The sequence below is a fragment of the Pan paniscus genome, chromosome 2 (assembly GCF_029289425.2).
Source record: "Pan paniscus chromosome 2, NHGRI_mPanPan1-v2.0_pri, whole genome shotgun sequence".
Lineage (NCBI taxonomy): Eukaryota > Metazoa > Chordata > Mammalia > Primates > Hominidae > Pan > Pan paniscus.
The window spans coordinates 29,370,506-29,392,275 of NC_085926.1; the positions used below are offsets into that span (position 1 = coordinate 29,370,506).

General features: G+C 36.6%; 1 protein-coding gene across 12 annotated transcripts in view; it reads left to right on the forward strand.

Moving 5' to 3' along the window:
- RBMS3 (RNA binding motif single stranded interacting protein 3) overlaps positions 1 to 21,770 on the forward strand; it is a 1,476,433-nt gene that overhangs the window by 855,686 nt on the left and 598,977 nt on the right. For 7 of the 12 annotated variants that reach the window (XM_034956011.3, XM_055109591.3, XM_055109593.3 and 4 more), the window contains one exon: positions 15,958 to 16,130. In XM_034956011.3, coding sequence (XP_034811902.1) covers positions 15,958 to 16,130 — 173 coding nt within the window. The remainder of the gene's footprint in view (positions 1 to 15,957; positions 16,131 to 21,770) is intronic. The other 5 variants (XM_055109592.3, XM_057301645.2, XM_057301644.2 and 2 more) reach the window with 1 other exon arrangement.

The following is a 21,770-nucleotide window of genomic DNA, read 5'->3' on the forward strand; positions in this document are numbered from 1 at the left end:
TTAGTCCTTCTCTCATTTTATTTTTATCTGTATTATTACTAAAGCAGTTTTCTCCCATTACTGCAAACCGCAAGGAAAAGCAATCAAATTGATTACATTTATTGTCTTTGAGAACTCCAGTTATAAAACTAGACCATTCCATCATTCTATTCATTGTGATACTTAAAACTGTCGCTCTGGGTAGTAAACTGTGTTTTCCTTTATTATAAAGAATACAGTTTACAGTAAAATAACTGGACATTCTCACAAGAATTAGCATTGGATGCAGGTGCCATTTTTTCCTGTACTCTATGCTTGATCAAAAGGCCAAAAAGCAATCTCCTATACTCTTAATACAGGTAAGTATAGACCATATTTCAGTATTCCAAGTTTATCTATTTATCTTTTCTTTGCTTTCTATGCTGTGCTGTGTGCTGAGAACTCTGTATTAACCCCACCTGTATAAACTGTTCTACTTTCATTATCTTAGGACTTCAAGGAGTAATTGTCACTGGATATATTTTAATCTTTAAAATATTTTCTCATAACAACATTTATTATAATATTATCATTGAATTTATCTGATGAATTCTAATTATCTGTTCTATTTTACACATGTTATAGTGTAGGTTAAATTTTTATCAATTACCTGAGAATTAGAAATCTCTGGTCTTTGTTACATTATCATAAATTTTCTCTAATTAGATCTCTTCTTCAAGTCGAAATTCTGGATGGAAATTCTTAGTACCAGTAGTGTTAGGAAGTTGATCTATAGATGAAAATATTTTCTCTACTTACAAAACTATCATTATAGTAATATAGTACATAGTAATATGGTAATATAATGAGCAGTAATTCTAGGCTGCTTCACTGGTTTGTAAACTTAGATCAATTATCCATTACTCGCCAAAGTGTTGGGTTCCATATGATGTTGGCTATAGGTAGAAGGGGAGAGCGATACATACGTAAGTTTGTGTGTAAATTAATATATAAATCTTGCTTATTAAAATTTTGAACTTCACAAGCTATTATTAAGACCCATTTCCTGAATTTAAGGAATACTTACACCACTACCAACATGATTTTAAGAAGGCAGTTTGTATCATTACTATTGTAGTTCATGCTATGCTTTTTGCTTTGGCAATGGATGCTGTCTCAGTTTAGCTTCTTACGGTTGGTGTCTCTGTTTTCATTCTGCTTAAGATGTAGTCAATTTTATGGCATTAATCGTCTGCCCTCTGAGAGCTTACAGTAGACCCTGAGCATTTGTAAAGCAAGAAATGATGTTACTAAAGATACTTTAATTGCGGGGAGTTCTCTGTTGGCTGGTAAATAAGGACGTTCTCTTTGAGTTCCACCTTTCTTTGAGAAATTTTCATGTTTCCTGTACTATTCCTCTATTATATCATGGAAACTTACTAAATCAGCCTGTGCATTCTGCCCGCATATTCTCTCATGGTGCCTTCCGGTCCTAGCAGCTGAGCCAGGGCCATCAATAAATCTTCTTCTTTTCCCCCAAGATATTCCTAGTTGCTTCTTTACTATTCATTCTTGTAATTCCATTCATCTGTGTGTATCATTTAGGATGCTGGGCAGTTGCATCGCATTTCACCTAAGGTCACATCCTGATGGAATTTGGTGGGATCCTAGAGCTGGCTAGGACCACTTGTGAGAACTGATTGTTAAATTCTCCGAAATGACTTGACTCAGTTGTTAGACTGCTTAAAGGTAAAAATCAGTGGTGTACTTAGGTTTTTTTTTTTTTTAATCAACATAGCTATAAATCAGGGCTTTTCCCTTGTTTTTTTTTTCTCGCAGAGTTTCAGAATACTTGCACACCACTAATTGTGAATAGTTTTCTGTTTTGATTCCCCACTTCTTGCAATCTGCCTTTTAGTGCATAGAGCAAGCACTGAGGCTTCTTTAAGGGAAGCAAATAAATGATCACTCCTAGAACACTCTATGTTATAGTGATTGTACTTTAGAAAAGGCTGTTATCGGCCAGGCACGGTGGCTCACGCCTGTAATCCCAGCACTTTGGGAGGGCGAGGCGGGTGGATCATGAGGTCAGGAGATTGAGACCATCCTGGCTAACACGGTGAAACCCCGTCTCTACTAAAAATGCAAAAAAAAATTAGCTGGGCGTGGAGGCGGGCGCCTGTAGTCCCAGCTACTCGGGAGGCCGAGGCAGGAGAATGGCATGAACCTGGAAGGCGGAGTTTGCAGTGAGCTAAGATCGCGCCACTGCACTCCAGCCTGGGCAACAGAGCCACAGTCTGTCCCTAAAGAAAAAAAAAAAAAGAAAACAGAAAAGAAAAGGCCGTTATCACTATTTGCCAAGTTTTACATCGTATTCTTCAACCAAAGCAAAAACAAAACAAAAGCATCCTCTGAATATTGGAGATGTGTAGAAAGTACTCTGGAATGTATAAATGTATTACTATCCCATTCTTATGCTGCGGACTATTTGCTTCAGCTACCCTAGAGCATCTATCTTATGACTTGTTAGAAATTAGGGAGATAATTAAACCGAAAAAAACAACTTAAGCCATTGTTTACCCACAAAATGTTCTTGCAGGGGAACAATTTTTTAAAAATCTAATTATTTTTAGTGTTAGGAGCCATGAAATTAGTATAGTTTATTTCTTGTATATAAAACTCCTTTTAATTAAGTGCATGGATATTTAGTAGTTGGTGTGTTATTTAACGTATAAGTTTTTTCCACTGACAGTTAAATATGTCATATTTTAATTAGTACTTTTACAATTTTTAGATATTTCTCAGAATCTGTGTATTCTAAGAATGACTTCCCTTATAAAAATTTATATTTGTCTTAAAAAAATTCTTCTGAGAGTCTTGTCATCAGCTTATCTGAGAGCATTCTAGCTACTATCAGTAGCTACTATTAGTAGCTACTCTCGGTAGCTAGAATAATACCAACTAAACCTAATGTCCCATTAAAGAAGGACATTCTTTGACTTATAATCTAGAGAATTTCATTTTGACAAGCATCAATGGACATTTTACTTTGTATCATGAGATTTTAAATCAGGCAAGCCAGAGTTGGCTAGATCAGTCAACAAACCAATATACCTGTTAACCAAAAGAACGTTACTGTTCATGAAAACAATCCATATTATAAAAATGCTTTAGGATTTATGTGATAATAATAGCTAGCATATATAGAATGCTGTGTGCCAGGTTTTATTCTCAGTGCTTTACACACAATCACTCACTTGAAATGTTTAACAGTGTTCTGAGGTAGTTATTATTTCAATTTTTTGAGATGAGGAGATGGAGACAAAAGAGGTGGCATAGAGGTAAAGCAAGATTTGAGCCTGCGTTGTGTGTCTGCAGGATCTATGTCCTTAGTCACTATACAATGACAATAATGTTCCTTTCTTCTTCCTGAGCCTATGAAGAGTATACCAATCAAGGGCAAATGCCCTTTAACTGCCAGTCTCTGAAGCTCAATTACTTCTTTAAAAAAGGACAATAGCAATTTGGAGAAGAAAAAGCAGAACTATCTTATTACTAGGGATAGTTCCTTCTCTTATGTAGAATATCACCAGGCAAAAAAAAAAAAAAAAAAAAAAAAAAATCTCCAGTAATAATCACACAAAAAAGAAAAGATGCATCTGGAATTGGATGTGCCTATATTCTTTTGAGAAATTCTCTAAGGTTTGAGGCGCATTGACTTAAAATATACTGAAAATGGGTGTCCTCATAGAGGTTTATAATTAAGAGCAATAGAAGTTTGGGTGAATATTTTATCAGTTTCTTATTATAAAAATTATAATAAATTTGATAATATAAATTGCCTAATATTCATTTTATCATGAGATATTTTTTCTTAAACTTGAACATTAATTTATTCTCATAGTTACCACCTCACAGCCCCAAACATAATAAATTTTGAAAATGTATTTATAGAAAATTATCTGTGCAAGTGCTCATTTCAATTTTTATAATGAAGCAATTACTTTGCATGTATTAATTTCTGTCACATTTTTGATCTGTGCTCTAACATTGTCTTCTTGAGGAAATTATTATGTTTTATAGTTCAGATTTCTTAGATTTAGGACTTTAAAGGCCTAGGTTCTGTTCACATTTAATTTTGCTACATCAATAAAATATGAATGAATTGGCTAATAAAGCAACAAAACTATTTTATGTCATGGTATATAGGTTATCGTTTATGATATTGCTGAATCGCCCTGGTAATTCACTGTAAGAAAACCTTCTCCTTTTTTTGCCTTGGTCCTGTTTGGACAGAAATAAAATTGGTAACATGTATGTTACATGGAGGATGGCAGGGTTGCGGGGGTGGTTTCTCTTTTGGGATGGCAGGTAAAGTAGATTATATGGTATTGAAAATGCTGAGGGCCCCAGACAGGCAGCTTGTCTGCCAAAGAGAGACTCATTTACTCTGTACCTACAGCTAATCTTAATTTCTATCTTTTCTTGGTATTTAGCAATTTTACAATTTAGATGAAAGTTTGGTTATTGGTTAAAAAGATAAAATACACCTTTTCCCCTCAAATTATATTTTTACTTCCTACAAATCTTTTAATAATGTGCATGTTTGGTCAGGGGAGGTATCAGTTGAAAGAGAGGTTTTATATGCCAAAATATAAACCTACTTCTTGAGTGTGGGAGGAAGCTTGAATATGGTTTCTACTAAAAAGAGATTAATTACATTTTAAGAAATTCCTGTAACTAGTAGCATAGCATAGAAACTGTGACCATTATTTCATCAGCACATAGTATGGGAGATTATACGTCGTAGCTATAAGAATGATATATATTAGCATTGTCCAGTAGAACTTTCTGTGATGATGAGAATGTTCTGTGTCTACCTGTCAGATACAGCAGTCAGTACCCACATATGTTTTTCAGCATTTGAAATGTAACTAGCGCAACTGAAGAAATACATTTTTAAATTTAAGTTAATTTTAATTAATTACCTGTGAATTTAAATAGCTGCATGCTGCTAATGACTGTCAGATTGGACTGTACATATTTAGATTGAAACCTGGAGTTAACAGAGGTGAAGACTGCCTAGCTTCATGTCCTGGGTATGATGCTGAGCAGCTGAACAACCTTGAAAAGTCGTTTAACCTCCCTAAGTCTCAGTATTCTCTTCTTCAACATAGAGATAATAATAGTTCTTACCTCTAAGAGTTCTGAGATCAGGAAATAAATCAATGAGCATAAAGCTCTTAGAATTGTGCCTGGAATATAATGTATGCTCAATAAGCTTTAGCCATTGCTATTCTTATTTTATAATCTTTTGTAGATATTGATGAAGTAGAAACTGAAAAAGTATGGAAATGAAATAGCTCTAAAGTAATAAAAGGAAAATGTCCTGAATGGGTATAATTTTAGGTGATCCTTGAGGAATATGTGGGATTTGGATAAATAGAAAGTAATTACAGGGTGACCATACATCCTGATGTGCTTCAGACAATCTCAATTATTCCTTGTGTCCTGGTTTAATTACTAACATCCCCCTCTTTTGCTCTCAAATTTTCCCGGTTTGTAAGATAAATATTAAGTCACTGTAGAATTAGATATAGGAGTACAGCCCAGGCATTTCAGATGCAGGGAAGATAACATATTAAGGTATAGATGCAGATGTGACTATGGTGTGGTTTGAATGGTGAGTACTGGGAAGTAGAAGGAAACAGGGATACGTGTAGGCTGGACACATTATGGAGTTGGGATGAGAACTCCCAACTCATGGATTGTATATGCTATTTGTGCTATTGTTGAATTGCTCCTGTGTCAACATAGATTCACTTTCAGAAAAGCAAAGTTCCCATTTAATTGGACAAAAATATTTGGTGTATCAAAAAAACCTGATACTATTTTGTGTTCTGATTATATTTCCATTACTGACAGTAATTTTTGTTATACGTAATTGGGAGCAAAGTGTGTTATTTCTATCATCCCTTTGCTACAAGTAACCAAATCAGTAATATGATTGGTTAATATGGAAACTAGTCAATTAAAATGGAAAATGCCTCATTATTATCTGAAGCCATGACTTTCACAACTGGAGGAAACTTTGCAAGAGTTCATTTAGTTGCAATAAAGTATTATCACTGAATATTTTATGTTGCTCTTTAAGCTACATCCATTGTAGCTTATCACTGCATATTTTTTGTAGTTCTTTAAGCTACATCCACTGGTCTTCATTCTACTTAGGAGGGTGTACATTTTAAAAAAGCTAGGGGAGTCCAAGCGCGGTGTCTCATGCCTGTAATCCCAGCACTTTGGGAGGCCGAAGTGGGTGGATCACAAGGTCAGGAGATCGAGACCATCCTGGCTAACACAGTGAAACCCTGTCTCCACTAAAAGATACCAAACCCCCCACCCAAAAAAAAAAAAAAAAAAAAAAAAAAACCAGGCGTGGTGTCACCTGCCTGTAGTCCCAGCTAGTTGGGAGGCTGAGGCAGGAGAATCACTTGAACCCAGGAGGCAGAGGTTGCAGTGAGCCGAGATTGTGCCATTGCACTCCAGCCTGGGCGACAGAGTGAGATTCCATCTCAAAAACAGCTAGGGGAATTTTAATTGTTGGCAATATTACTAATTGTAATTTTAGGGAAATAGAGTATTAGACTGTGAAACATAATATTATGTAAAACACAAAATTAGGAAAAACCCCATCTCTACTAAAAGTACAAAAAAAAATTTAGCCGGGTGTGGTGGAGTGCACCTATAATCCCAGCTACTCTGGAGGCTGAGACAGGGGAATTGCTTGAACCAGGGTGGTGGAGGCTGCAGTGAGCCAAGATCATGCCACTGCACTCCAGCCTGGGTGACAGAGCAAGACTCTGTCTCACAAAAAAAAAAAAAAAAAAAATAATAGAGATTATGGGGAAAAACTAAACTAAAATATTAGGCAAATATATCTTTCTTATTAAGTGTAAGAATGTTACTCTAAGCATAATTGTTGTACATTTCTGAAGACCTCTTTATCTCTGATTGCATTTGACATTGACATGGTTGGCTAGCCCAGAAATCTCCATAAAGAGTTTCTGGTGACCTGTTCTGGGTTTTCACTCATTGCCTACTTATTCTAGCTCATCGTGAAAGCAAGCATTTGGGTTGATCTCTGAGGTATTCCTTGGACAAACACAGCAGATATTCCATTATGGTCACTTTCAGTATTTCTGGAGAATGCTCTGATTCTAACAATTATTGTTCACATTGTAGCTAACACTGTAATCTCCAGCTGGGGAACACATCATGGCTCATTATTCCACAAGGAACCAATCATTATCAATATTGGAGTCCTAGCATTTTGGGTTGTTTTCAAGGTATACACTTGACTTTTTAAACTAATTCCATAAGCACTGCAATGTCTGAAGTATATGTTAATTTTGTTTGTTTGTATTTAAAGAGATAAAAAGTTAGTCAAATTAAAAGAAGAATTGGGCAAAGACCAGATGTCATTGGCATTTGAAAAACTGATAATCTTTATAAAACTCCATTGATGTCATTTATAGCACCACTTTTTGCTAGCTTATAAATTTATTAATCAAATTTGTTTATAGGTGCTTGAACTGAACAATAACTAGTTTATTTGTGTTTCCAAGTACCATGAATTTTAAAATGTCATTTAATATCTAAGCCTCTGAATGGAATTCAATGACTTTAAATTAAACCTATTTGTAAATAGCACAGAGCAATGTGTGATTATGCAATCTGCTGAGGTTTTCAAAAACTAACATTTAGAGCAAAAGTGAATCTCATTCTAACAGAATTTTAATAAAAACTCAGTAGTGATTTGTAAATGCTTTGAAACCAATTAGCCATCCCATCCACAATGATTGTTTCATCACAGCTTAGTTCTTGATGAAAATGGCAAACCACGGTTCTAATGACATAATTTCATTTCAAGAATAGTGGCTTTCATGTTTAAAAAATCATTGGCTCTTTAGCACCCCCTTCAAGGTGAATTACTCCAACTAGAACTGAGAAGGCAACGCTCATATTGTGGATCTGCCTTGTGATGATGATAATGACAATGGTAATGATGAGAAAACAAGAAAGAATTACTGAATATTGGCTCTGTGCCAGGCCCTGTGCTAAACATTTGACACATAATTTATACATTTTAGCTTCACAACACTCCAATGAAGTGAAATAATCATAATTCCTCTTTCACTTATGACAAGAGGTTTAAGTGCCTAGTTAGTGGTGGAGCTGGATTCATAGTGGGTAATCTGGAGCTCTTAAGCACCATGTTACCACTGTTGACAGCAGCTATTACCTAGGCCAGTTGATAGAGAATATTCAAATGATTGCCTTTCATCAGGAGTTTTGTCTTTTATTGCTTATTTCCGTATCTGAGCTTTGGGTAGGAAAAGAGAAGTAGGACAGATTTTCACCAAACTGTTATAAAAGACATAATTGAATCAATTGTTTACTATGCTTGTATTCTAGATAATGGAGAGGCAATTGCCTAGCATAAAACTGCAAAGCCATAATGTATGTGGTTCATGAAACCATGGCTGTAATTGCATGGCTTGCCTTAGATATTAATTTAGCTGCATTTGTTATTACTTGCACAGAGAGTATTCATATTCACCCTCATTTAAGGCTATTATAGACACACTAGTGACTACCACAGTTCTTATCATGTCCACTCTCTCACGTTGTGTTCACACGAGAGGAGAGGTCTGAAGAATAAAGGTTATGTGGAAATTACACTGTCAAGGAGATGAATCCAACAGCCTGCAGCAGTGTTATCCAGTGAGCAATGGATTACATGTGTACGTGCAAGCTAAATAATGTATGACTTAAGACAATAATGTAGTTTGTAGTTTGTATTCATTTTTGGATAGTAAAAGAGTTGGCATGTCAGTCCCTTGGGAGATTTTATCCAGGGCTTTACCCTTGAGTGGATAAAAAGAGTACAAATTCTATTGCATAGGAGATGAATAAAAACAAATTGGGGAGACCATCAGCAGAACAGACTGCTGTGTGATGGAGTCCAAAGCTACTCCAAAACCACCAGACCAACTGCCTCAGGATCCTGCCAGCAACCAGATGCCGGCAATAGAACTGACTGCAGTTTGGCATCAGGGCTCTGTGATTCCCAGCCAAGGGGAATTGCATGCAAAAAATATTTAAAATTCTCTTTGTAAAGAGTTTTGTTTTCAATCAGAAGGAGAAGTATGTTTCAGACTTAGTCTGCTGCAAATGAAATGTGGCATACTGACATCTTGGTTACAGATGGTGGAACTGCGTATGTTGGAGGGGGTGAATGCCATGCGAAGTTGAACTTTGGTTTGGTGGTAAGGTTTTGTTTACGGTTTTTTAGGCCATTGAGTTAGTATCATTCTGTGAGGGGTACTGTATTGGCCTTTCAAGAAGACGGTCTGGATCTACTTAAAATAGTGATTCTCAACGGGAAGAGATTTCCCAACCCTACAGGGGGACATTTGGCAGTATCTGGAGATATTTTTGGTTGTCACAACTTTGGGAGAGGGCAGTGCAACTAGCATCTAGTAGGGAGAGGACAGGAATGCTATAAACTATGCTACCATGCACAGGACAGCTCCCTAAAATAGAGAATTATCTTGTCCAAAATGTGAGTGGTGCCAAAGTATGGAACTAAGGTTTAAAATTATCTGGCTCATATATATTCACTACAACCCCGCCTGCAGACAAGTGTTCATCAAATATAGTTTGATAGTGTATAAAAAAATTGTTAAATAATTTGCTTTACTCTATTGATGTGTGAGCAACATTTATTGAATGTCCCAAATGCTTTCTGTTAAAAAAAAAAAGAAGAAAACACAACTAACCTTTCTCCAAACCTACATACCCAAATCACAGATTTTACAAATGTAGGAGGACCCAGTTGATTCACTTTTCAAACTTGAAAAATGAGGTATATTAACAAAGCACACTAAATGAATCAGCTGTTTAGGAAGATCTACAAGCCAGTTCATTTTCCTGTTATTAAATAACAAACCATGAATCTTGACAAATGAACCCACTTGTTTGACATTATTTGAAAAACTCATAACATGCTTGGTTCTGATGGTCACTTCCCCTTTGAAATTACATTGGAAGATGGACTTCATTTAAATTCTGACAGAGAAAAAGAGCCTTTTAACCTTCATTTTCACTGTCTGCTGTTTATCATCATCATTCTTTCCCTCCTGCTGATACTTAGATGCTCCAGAGCTTTTGCCAGAGTGTCATCCTTCAGTGTTTACTTCAAGGAAGTGTTTATGTTTATTGGTGTCCATATAATTAAGAGCTAAAGTTCTGCAGTGTTGTGGGAGACTGCGTGGCTTCTGGAGTCAGAGTCCCTGGCCTCAAGTTGGGCTCCAGCTGTGTGACCTTGAGAAGGTCATTTACCCTTTTTGTGCCTCAGTTTCCTCATTTGTAAAATGAGAAGAATATTATTGGCCTCATTGTGCTGTTGTGAAGATAGCATATAAAATGCTTAGCAAGCACAAACAGATGCTACCTATAATTATTAGGATTACTATTTTAGGACTAGCATGTTTCACAATGGATGCCAATTCATCTTATTTCATTTCCTAAAGAGGACATTGGCACTGATCCTCTGAGATAGCATCCCTAATGTGTGGCTGAAGGGCTTTAGACCCTATTCCATAATCCCTAACAGAACCTTCCAGCAAAGCTACAATGACTAAACATCTAAGAAAAATCTGCATACTAACCAAGCATATGCAGCTGCAAGAGAAATCCTCTATCTCTCTTCTTCAATCGAGTGTCATCCAAAATCCCCTTCTGAATGTGCCATTTCCACCGCTTCTAAGCTGACACTGCAAATTCATAGCAACCCCTTGCCCTGTTACAGCACAGTGTTACAGTGTTCAGTAACCCCAGACCGTAAGTACTCTCTCCTCCTAAATAGGATTTATAAAGTGTGACTTTGAGCAATGTAGCAAAGTCAATTTTATCTGCAGGAAAATATTTTTCTTTACTAACATTTTAAAATCCCTTCCTCAGTGCTCCAAAATGATTTAAAAGCTAATCAATGATAAAATCCCAAATCCCTCTAAAGACAAAGAATTGAGAAAGGAAGCAGAGCCACTTTAATCAGTAAAGGGGCTGCTGTGACCCATTAACCCCTAGAGATTATTGACACTTCTTTTATTTATTTGTTTATTTATTTTTTAAGATTCTGTAGTTTGGTCATGTGTCTTTGGCAGCAAGAACATACAAAATCGCTTTTGCTTTTCACAAATTAATTCATTTAGGCCTGTGCATTTGTCAGGCATTCCGGGAACTTTCTGCCAACATTTTGTTGATTAAAGGATGTGTATTTGGAATATGGGTGGAGAGGAAGGAATTTATAATTCTTAAAACCAAAGAATGATTTATAATGCTGACGGCTACCTGAATCAATCAGTGCATCATCAACAGATAAATGAAATACTAAAGATAAGGAAGAGTTCCTACACTGGGTGTTAAAATCTGTGGTTTGATTGGTTCAATAACACTGAGAAAATCGACCGCTTTCAGCAGAATTTCTAGAATTTACAAACAAGGATATGACAAAGAAAACCGCCTTTTTGTATTTTGTTCAGAAAGCTTCTGAAATACATTCTTTCTTCACAAGTCTGGTGCTTCCACTCCTAATTATAAATTACATATCTCACTTCAGTGCACACAAGTTCCCGATCCTCATCCCAACTTCGGTTGGCTTTTGACTATTTTGTTAATTTTTTTCCCAGTGAATTTGTTGGGCCTTTTGGAGGACACATTTATTGCTTTAGGCATCATGCAATTTACTAAATGGTGTGCTGGTTATGGAAATGCTTACAAAGAGCCCTAGGGGGGAAAAGAATTAAGTAAACACATATTGATCATCCTGTAGCTGGTGCTTTCTTATTTGATTAGTCAAGGACTCAGTCTGAACTGGTCCTTCTAATCTGTGATACATAAAGCTGGAGACATTTTTCTGGCTCCCTGGTGGTTTTAAAGGCTATGCAATGGGAAAAACTGCTTTAAACAAAGTCTCATTTTTGAAAAAGCCTGAATACAGAATGGAATTCAAAGAATTTGGAGAGAGGGGAGGTGAAAGTGGTAGCAAACAGCTTTAAAAAGGCCCTGGGAATTTTAAGAGAGTAAGGCATATAAGGGAAGTAAAGAGAAATCTCATCTGACCCATTATGAGATACACCAGGAAGCCACTTCGGCAAGCATGTACTGAACACCTACTGTGTGCAGGACTTGTAAAAGAGATAGAGCTTAAGTTTTGTGAGGATTCCAAGAAGCTAAACAGAATACTTTATGTCAGGAAATAAGTCATAGTTTTTGATGCTAGCTAAGAAACTTAAGCTTTATGTAGATATTAAATTTCAAAAGGCAATGAATATATTCTATTTAATCCAAATACCAGGGAAAGAAGGTTTTATCCTGTATAATTCATTTAAAATTCATTTTAAAATTCTACGTGAAAAATGTTGATACTAAAGCAATACTAAAGAATAGTTGAGAAAAATGTTTCTTTCTTTCTTTTTTCTTTTTTTTTTTTTTTTGACAGAGTCTCACTCTGTCGCCTGGCTGGAGTACAGTGGCGCGATCTCGGCTCACTGCAACCTCTGACTCTTGGGTTCAAGTGATTCTTCTGCCTCAGCCTCCTGAGTAGCTGGGATTATAGGCACGTACCACCATGCCCAGCTAATTTTTGTATTTTTAGTAGCGATGGGGTTTCACTGTGTTGGCCAGGATGGTCTTGATCTCCCGACCTTGTGATCCGCCCTCCTCAGCCTCCCAAACTGCTGGGATTACAGGCGTGAGCCACCGCGCCCAGCCAAAAAATGTTTATTTCAAAGAAGAAATGTGGAGGCTCTGGGTTTTGCTCCTGTCATGTCTATTCTTTCACTTCTGCATTTCTCAACTGTTGGTCAATGTGTGTTTGCATTGCACAATTTTCTTTCTTTTTTATTTTTACTTTTTATTTTTTCTGAGACTGGGTCTTGCTCTGTTGCCCAGGCTAGAGTGCAGTGGCGCCATCACGGCTCACTGCAGCCTCAGCCTCTAGGGTTCAAGTGAACCTCCCACCTCGGCCTCCTGGATAGCTGAGACCACAGGCACACGGCACCACACCCAGCTAATTTTTGTGTATTTTTTGTAGAGATGGGGTTTTGCCATGTTGTCCAGACTGGTCTCGAGCTCCTGGGCTCAAGCAGTCCACCCATCTCAGCCTCCCAAAGTGCTAGGATTACAGGCGTGAACCATATTGCCCAGTCTGGACAATTTTCTTATTCCCAACCTACCCTGCCTTCCCAAAAATAAGGGGCATAAAAGGTGAAACATGATAGAAAGCTTGAAGGTCGCTGCATATGAGATGGTACAGTCTCTGGCTGAGGCAAACAATGGGAATTCAGAGAAAAGGAGGTTTCCAGGAGGCTGTTTGAGATTTTGGTGGCTGACTGTATTCTGATATTTAGAATTAAGAAGCAGATAAAGCTAACACCAAGTTTTCTAGCATGGAGACTGGCAGAACAACAGCAACATTGAAAGATATGGGGTAATTGTATTGGGTGGCTGGTGTGGGGAATTAGGAATGAGAGAATAGGTGCAATGGGTTGCATTTGATATACTGAATCTAAAGTACATTGTCTTATAGACAGTGGGAAATAAGGACTGACCAAATTTAAAATCCTGGAAGGTATAAAACAGATTACTATTGCAAGAAATGAAGCTGGGTACTGCCAAAACTTGGCCTTCTTTCTCTAAATGCTAAGTGCTGTCTTTATTCCATTTTTTATTATATATATATATAGTAGCCTAAATATTTCTCAAGCACCTACTGTATATCAGGCACTAGGCTAGGTGCTACTCATGTACAGTTTGACACATTCCCTGCTCTCAGGAAACACAGATTACTGCTGGAGGCAGGCATTAAATAAGCCAAAAATAATTAAATAAGACCAAATACACGGAAAGCTGTGAAGGAAAATACCAGAGTGTTGTAGGATGATACTTAATTTGAAATCAGAAGGATGGATTAGAGCCAGCCGAGTAGAGTGGGGCTGAGAATGGGAAGGCTGAAAAGTTGGGAGTACCACAGTGTCTAGTCTAAGAAGTGATTGGAGAAAAAGTCTGATAAAAAATCATGTGGAGCTTTCAGGACTTTGTAATAAGGTTGGTGGGAAGCCACTGCAGGATTCTACATACAAAGTTTAGCTGTCTGTGATTAAGGCCACAGTCAGTTCTATTTCCAGGACATCTCATTATTTACCCAGACCCACTAGGCCTGTCAATTTGGTCAGCAGCAGAAGTTTTGGGATGAAAAGACATACTATTTTCATGTTGAATATGTTTCTTGAGGTTTTTTTTTTAGAATGAAACTGTAGAGACACAAAGTACATTTTTTCCCTCAGATTATATTATTCCTTACCTTTATGCCATGGCACAAAATGTATTATAGTTTGACCTCATCTGAATACTTACTTGCTAATGTGCCAAAAATGTGCTGTTTGACAAAGACACACCTCCCAAATCTGATAAAATAGCTAAAGACTCTTCATCTTCAGATGAGAACCCAGCCCAAAGTTTCCCCACTGGAATCTTGATGAATGTGCTTATTTTGTTTTTGGGTAGCATTTGGGGTCACAACTGAGAAAATCTGGGACAGTTATATAGGTTGATATTACTACAAGACAGATACAAACCATGAATATTAATATTATTGTTATTTTTGCTAATATTTATTGTACACTTATTAATTTCTAGGAACCATTTTGTTTGCATTAACTCAACTTTTTGAAAAAATCTTCTAACTTAAGAGAGTACCATTATTATCTCCTTCATATTAATGAGAATGCTGCTTCTCAGAGAGGTTAAGGCACCACTTAAAGGTCACATAGCCAGTAAGAGACACAGCAGGGACTCAACCTAGACAGTCAGTGTTAGTTGAGAACTTTTGAAGATATGCCTGTATAAAAAAAAGAAATAAGCATAATTACTAAATATATGTCTATGAATTCTGGTATGTATAATTTTAAAAACCCTCACATTGTATATTGCAATTTTCTGGGAGTCATTTTGTCATTTTAATTTTGCCATATAATAATGTAATGAATTAAAACAGTGGTTCTCCCAGGGGGAGATTCCTACCAGCACCAGGGAGCATTTGGCAATGTCTGGGAATATTTCTTGGTGATCACATCTGGGGAATGGGCATTACTAGAATCTGGGAGATAGAGGCTAAGGATGCTACTAAACATCCTACAGTGAACAAGGACAGTGCCCACAACAAATAATTATCCTGTCCAGATGGTTTATAGTGCCTAGGTTGGGATCCTGGATTAGAGTAATTTAAAGAGGATCTTGAAGGTAAGGAAAGAATGGTAGCTCCATCTTGCAAACAAGGAACATTCAATGTAAAGAAACGATTTTGGGAATATGAGAAAGAGCTAAGATGGTTTCATTCATTCAGTCATTCATAGAATCACTATTTATAGGAATGATTTCTTTGTATCAGGAATTATGCTGAACAGTAATGTTGAGGAAAACAATAGGAGGGAGTTTCTTTGGAGAAAAGGAGGGAACAAGGTAATAGAGGGAAACCAAAGATGCTTGGGTATTAAAGGTAAGCTAGGGTCAGAGTTTATTGCCAAAAGTGACTGTTTTATTTTATTAGGGAAGAAGATATGCTACTTTACCAGTCTAAGGAGAGTCACTATAGTCAGAGACAAGTTCAAATGCCATATGCTACTGCCAGGAGCACCTGATAACTGCTTTTTGTCCCTTTTATGGCTGACTTATGCTGATCTGAATGGAGGGCCAGGGCAGGGGAAGCAAACGATATTCTTGAATGCAACAGAGAGTAGTGATATAAATGTGTGTGTGTATGTACGTGTGTGTATTGGAGAGGACACATAGCTTACATTGATTTCAAGTTGTGCTGCTGGCCTGTGAATAGGTGCTGGCTTTTGTTTTTCCAGTAACAGCTTTTTCTGTTTCCAGCAGTCCTATGCACCAGCTCCCCACCCCATGGCTCCTCCCAGCCCCAGCACAAACAGCAGCAGCAACAACAGCAGCAACAACAGCAGCGGGGAACAGTTGAGTAAAACCAACCTGTACATTCGAGGCCTCCCACCAGGCACCACTGACCAGGACCTAATCAAGCTGTGCCAACCGTAAGTGTCCTTCTGCTGCCTGTGCTGTTTCTCACTCCCATACTTGCCTTGGTGGGCAGGATGTGTTATTTCAGTCAATGTACTCATCCACTGGTGTCTCAGTGAGGAAGACTCTTCTTTACAAACAGGACTTAAATTTGAGATTCAATGCTAGTTTATTTTGGGGAGTGGAATTTGTTTACTTTTTGTTGTTGAGTGGAAGTTCTTGAGCACATATACATGGAAATGCTGGCTGATTCATAGATATATGACCTGCAAGATGAAGATCAAGTAATAGAGTTACACTCTCAAACCATGTGGCCAGTGGAGTCATTGATGAGTCTCATGAAATAAATGATTTTCTTGAGAAGTATTAGTGAAAGGAATCTCAAAAACTCAGAAGCGGTGGATTTCAGGATTACCTGTTGTGTTACAAAGCTTTTCTGGCCAGTGCTTGGTAAATGTCCGTTCAGCCAGGACCATGTATTTGGAGAAGCATAAGACTAATCCTCTAGTTTCCTTGAAAACATCTGCTGCCTAGTCCAGTGAAGCTATCTCCCACCAAGGCCAAGGACCACACTCACTAAGTAGTTTTATATTTGCTTGGAAGCTTGGAAATGATTAAATCCTCTTCAAAAATGTTTTCATGAATCTACTATCTACCAACACTTATGTCATTAATTCTCTTATTTCTGTGCAAATAAAAACATATTTAAGTTCACCTTCCCATAAAATTAATAATGAATTAAGAATCATAGACCTGGCCGGGCACAGTGGCTCACGCCTGTAGATCCCAGCACTTTGGGAGGCTGAGGCAGGCGGATCACAAGGTCAGGAGATCGAGACCTGACTAACACGGTCTGGCTAACACGGTGAAACCCCATCCTGGCTAACACGGTGAAACCCCATCTCTACTGAAAATACAAAAAAATTAGACGGGCATGGTGGCGGGCACCTGTAGTCCCAGCTACTCAGGAGGCTGAGGCAGGAGAATGGCGTGAACCCAGGAGGCGGAGTTTGCAGTGAGCCGAGATCACGCCACTGCACTCCAGCTTGGGCAACAGAGCGAGACTCCGTCTCAAAAAAAAAAAAAAGAAGACGAATCATAGACCTGTATTTTTAGGTTAGTATCTGATTATTTTCAAAATAATATTAGAACATATATTTGTCATTTGATTGTGACTTAGCTATTTTTAAATTTTAAAAAACTGTTACTCAATTGTTATTTTTCTCTTTTGCAATGCTTTTTAAAAAGCCATGAGGATATTTATTTTGTAAATGTTCTGACCTCTAAAATATTGAAAGAGGAAAACAAAGCAGAAAATATTTATTTGCCTTTGTCCTAGATTTTAAGATTGGGAATACATATCAACACAACAGAAAGTGGCAGATAAACCAAAATACAAATACATAACTGTCTAATTGTTTGACAAAACAGTAGGTACATTAGGGTTGGAGTCCCCCGTTGCTACTGAGTGCCTTGATTTGTGAAAAAGGCAAGGCAGAACCTTGAAAGATAAATATATATATTTTTAAATTTGTTCAAAAAATGTTAAATGTGCCAAAGCTCAGACATACAAATATACGTTAGATTTTGGCCCATAGAATATTGAGGTTGAGAATCAGAAGATAAATAACTCAACTTTTTCTTTTGTTGTTTAAAAAATCTAAACTCTATTTTGAAAAGCAAGGTCTTTGAAAATGTGAAACATTGTAGACTTTATGATAGAAGGTTCAGGTGAAGTAAAAAGAAAAATAGCTATTGTTCTTAATTTATATTGGAAACTCATTTATTTTTAAAGGTAGCTATTAGGGAAAGGTTCTTTCTTACTGGTCTTTACCACTTGTAGAGCCTGTTGACACACAGATGTCTGGGCCCAAGGAATTATGATTCACTAGGTCTGGGGTAGAGCCCAAGAATATGTATTTCAAACAGGATCTTTAGTGTTGTTGATCTTTTGTGAAGCACTTCTCTCAACAGTCTTGAAGAACACCAACTATTTCTATTGTATAAAGTTTCACTAATTCATGAGGGTAGTTGAGATGGAATTTTGAGTGTTAAAACCTGTTCAACCACTGTGTAATCTTGAGGCATATCACTTCCTCCCTCTAAGCCTCAGTTTCCTCTTTCTTAAAAGACTGGGTTGGTTTTTATTATTTCTGTGTTTACTTGTAGTATCAGCAGTGTGCTGGAGCTGGCTCTGACTAACACACTTGAGCCAATTGTTACATATTCAAGAATTTTGTGAGCAATCTGTTACAGACTTGGTAGCATGAAATTGGCCCTTGTGGGAGTATTTATAACACAGGAATCAGCACATCCTGCAAATCAGAGCTTTTTAAAATTTTATTTTATTGAAAAGCTGCTGTATGAACACATCACTGATGTAGCATCATACTATGAATTGCTGTGTCAATATCCATTTCTGCATAGAATTGCCAGAATTTTGTAAATGGAAATTATTACTTAAAAGCCTATATTGCCATTTTTAACTCGGAGATGTGGTAACACAGAAACATTGTTGAGGGAATAAGTTTTGTTAATGTTTTTTATGTGCATTTGATAAAGAATATTAAGTGAACAGAGGATAATAGTTACTTGTTCATATTAATATTTGTCAGCTAATAAGATCTGGCCCATTTATTGTTATTGTAAAAATGTTTGTGGGTTCTCCTGTTACAGCAGTGATCTAGAACTGGGATTTATTGCTTAGATTATTTTTCCTAGAGAATCTTAAAGAACTGATGTGATTGGGCAACATAATGTAGTGGAAATAACTGTGCACTAAGAGATCTGTCTTTCAATCTTGGCTATGCTATCAACTGAGTCTTTGGCCTTACAGTAATGACTTTTTGCCTCTTAACGTTGGTTTCCCCCATATACAAAATAATGGATTTGAACTCAACAATCTTTTATGTTTTTTTCATTCTAAAATTTTGATATTTGATTGAAGACCTCATTATTTATCTGCCAAACTTACTCAAGATCACCTTTTGTATCTTTCTCCAATCCCCTCGTGCAGTGTTGGCAGGGGCACAGTCAGAATTTATTCAGCTTCATGGGTATGACCTGATGGCTGAAAAAACCTTTGGTAAGAGACCAATGCAGGTCATTTGTAAAACCTTGCTTGTTTCTCTCTCTCTCTCTCTCTTTCTCTCGTAGTGTTGGCCTCTCACAGTGTTTGTTACCATTTTACATTAACAGTCTTCTAAAGATTAAAATCACTTTCCATTCCTGTATCTCATCTCACACTTTAAAATAATTTCACTCACACAACAGATAATTTTAGTAGATTTAAATGAACTTGCCATCAAGATTCATTTTCCATATTTATTTCTATGAAATTATAAGCACTTTTAGAGTTAATATTCCTTATAGGAAATGCAATATTTGCTAATATCCATTGTAATAAAATAATAGAAAACAGATACACAAAACAGCATATTGTCTTTTTTTAAAAAGGCATAGACATATTGGATTTTCTGGTATTAGTATATTATATCCATGTTAATGCTAATGAACAGTAAGAAAATTGTATTAAAGAAAAAGAAATTGCATTATTTCTAAATATATAATCTGAGAGCAAATTCTTATTGAGGAATTCTATTCACATTCATCATCAAAGCTTCTATGTTCAGATCACAAGTAAAGTCAAAGAAAAGAAGATAAGACTGAAGAATAATAAATATAAAGAATGATTTTACTCTATGGAAAAATCTTTCTAGTTGTACCTATGTTTTGGATGAATACATTATACTGTGTGTAGCGTAGAAAATAGTATAGTTAAAAACCTTGTAATGTCTTTTTCTTGAGACACCTTAAGGAACTTTATTTTGTTCTCAATCAAGAAATATTTACAGATTATATCCTGCATGCCTGTGGTGAGGAGTCAGTGGTGAGTAAATTTAGATAAAGGAGAAATATTATATTCTACTAGGGAAAATGGGCATCAATTAAATATATGATCTGATAAAAAATTGCAACTGTAAGTGCAAAAGAGAGAGGAGCATGATACTAACAGATTTTTTAACACAAGATTAGACCTAGTTAGGGCGATTAGCAAAGGTATCTCTGAGGAAGTGACAATTGAGCTAAGATTAGAAGGATAAATAGATTTAACTAATCTAGAAAAAAGTGGAAGAGCAGCCAGGTAAAGGAAACATTGTGTGCAGAGCCAAGGGCTAGAGGGGGCATGCCAAGGACAAAGGGCTAAGAAAAAGCCATGTGACTATAGCAGAGAGAAAGAGGTAGAGTGTGGGGCAAAATGAGCTAGAAGGCACGAAAGGACAAGATGATTCCTTTGGAGATGATGTTAGAAGCTTGATTTATCTTAAGAACAATGGAGGAAATCATTGAATTGTCATAAACAGGAAGTTCGCATAGCTATATTTTTGTTTCAAATAGGTAACTCCAGCTGCAGAGTGCGGAGAAGTGATCCTCTGAGATCAAGGAACAATTAGAATAGGAATAGTTAAAAAGCTGAAAGAAGAATGCTTTTTGTTCAGAGAAGAGGGTGTGAGAAGTAATATTAGTGGTGGTAGAAAAATTATGTGTGGTGAAAGATTTTGTCATATGCATTCTTTTTTCCGTTAAAAAGCAGGGACATGGGAACAATTAACCAAATGAACTTCAAAAGAAACAGCAAAGTAGCACAGAATAGAACCCAAATGAGTTGATTTTTAGTTAATCTCTTTTTTATTTATTTATTTATTTATTTATTTTTATTATTATTATACTTTAAGTTTTAGGGTACATGTGCACAATGTGCAGGTTAGTTACATATGCATACATGTGCCATGCTGGTGTGCTGCACCCATTAACTCGTCATTTAGCATTAGGTATATCTCCTAATGCTATCCCTCCCCCCTTTTTCTTACCCAGTCATGAACGGGTCATCAATATACTGTTAAACAATTAAATGGCTGCAATATTAAAAGCACTAAAGGCAATGTAATAAAAACTAGGAATCCAACTGATTATACAGATTTACTCATGGATGGATTATCAGTTGAAGACTATTGACAGAACACTTGGATCATATATATCCTTTATGCTTATCTCAGGAAGACCAGATGGAAGTCGGAGAAGATAGATTTGGTTTAAGAAAGAGAGAGAGAGCATTGTAACTTTTTTGAGCCAGATAAAATATTTGTAGTGTAATGATTTTTTACATATAAGTTATATTTTGTCCTTCCAAGAAATTGGTAACTTCTATTTTATGATTCTGAATATGCCCTTGAAACACATTTAAATTGTTCCTAAAAAATAAAATCAAATGTGCATCATAATGGGTAGCATTTACAATGGAAAAAAATCATTATTGTATTTATATTTTCCACATCTACAACATATTTTATCTAACCATTTTGTGGCTTATAAATTTGATTTAATACAATGTTCTCAGGAAGCCCCAGCCAATTGCCCCCACTTTCCTGTGATTAACTGCTATGGAGTTAATTAAAATATTGTGAAGGAACAGAGTGCATTGTTTTTCTATTATAAAGTAAACATGCCGCTGCTAAGGCCACTTGAAACAGAATGAAGGAAAATAGAGGGAAACTCTTGGGTAGGTACATACATATTTCCAGTCCTCACCAGAAGAGCAGGAAAGTCAACTGCCCTGCCCCTCGCTTTTCTCCGTGAATGTTTTCTTTGCTCAA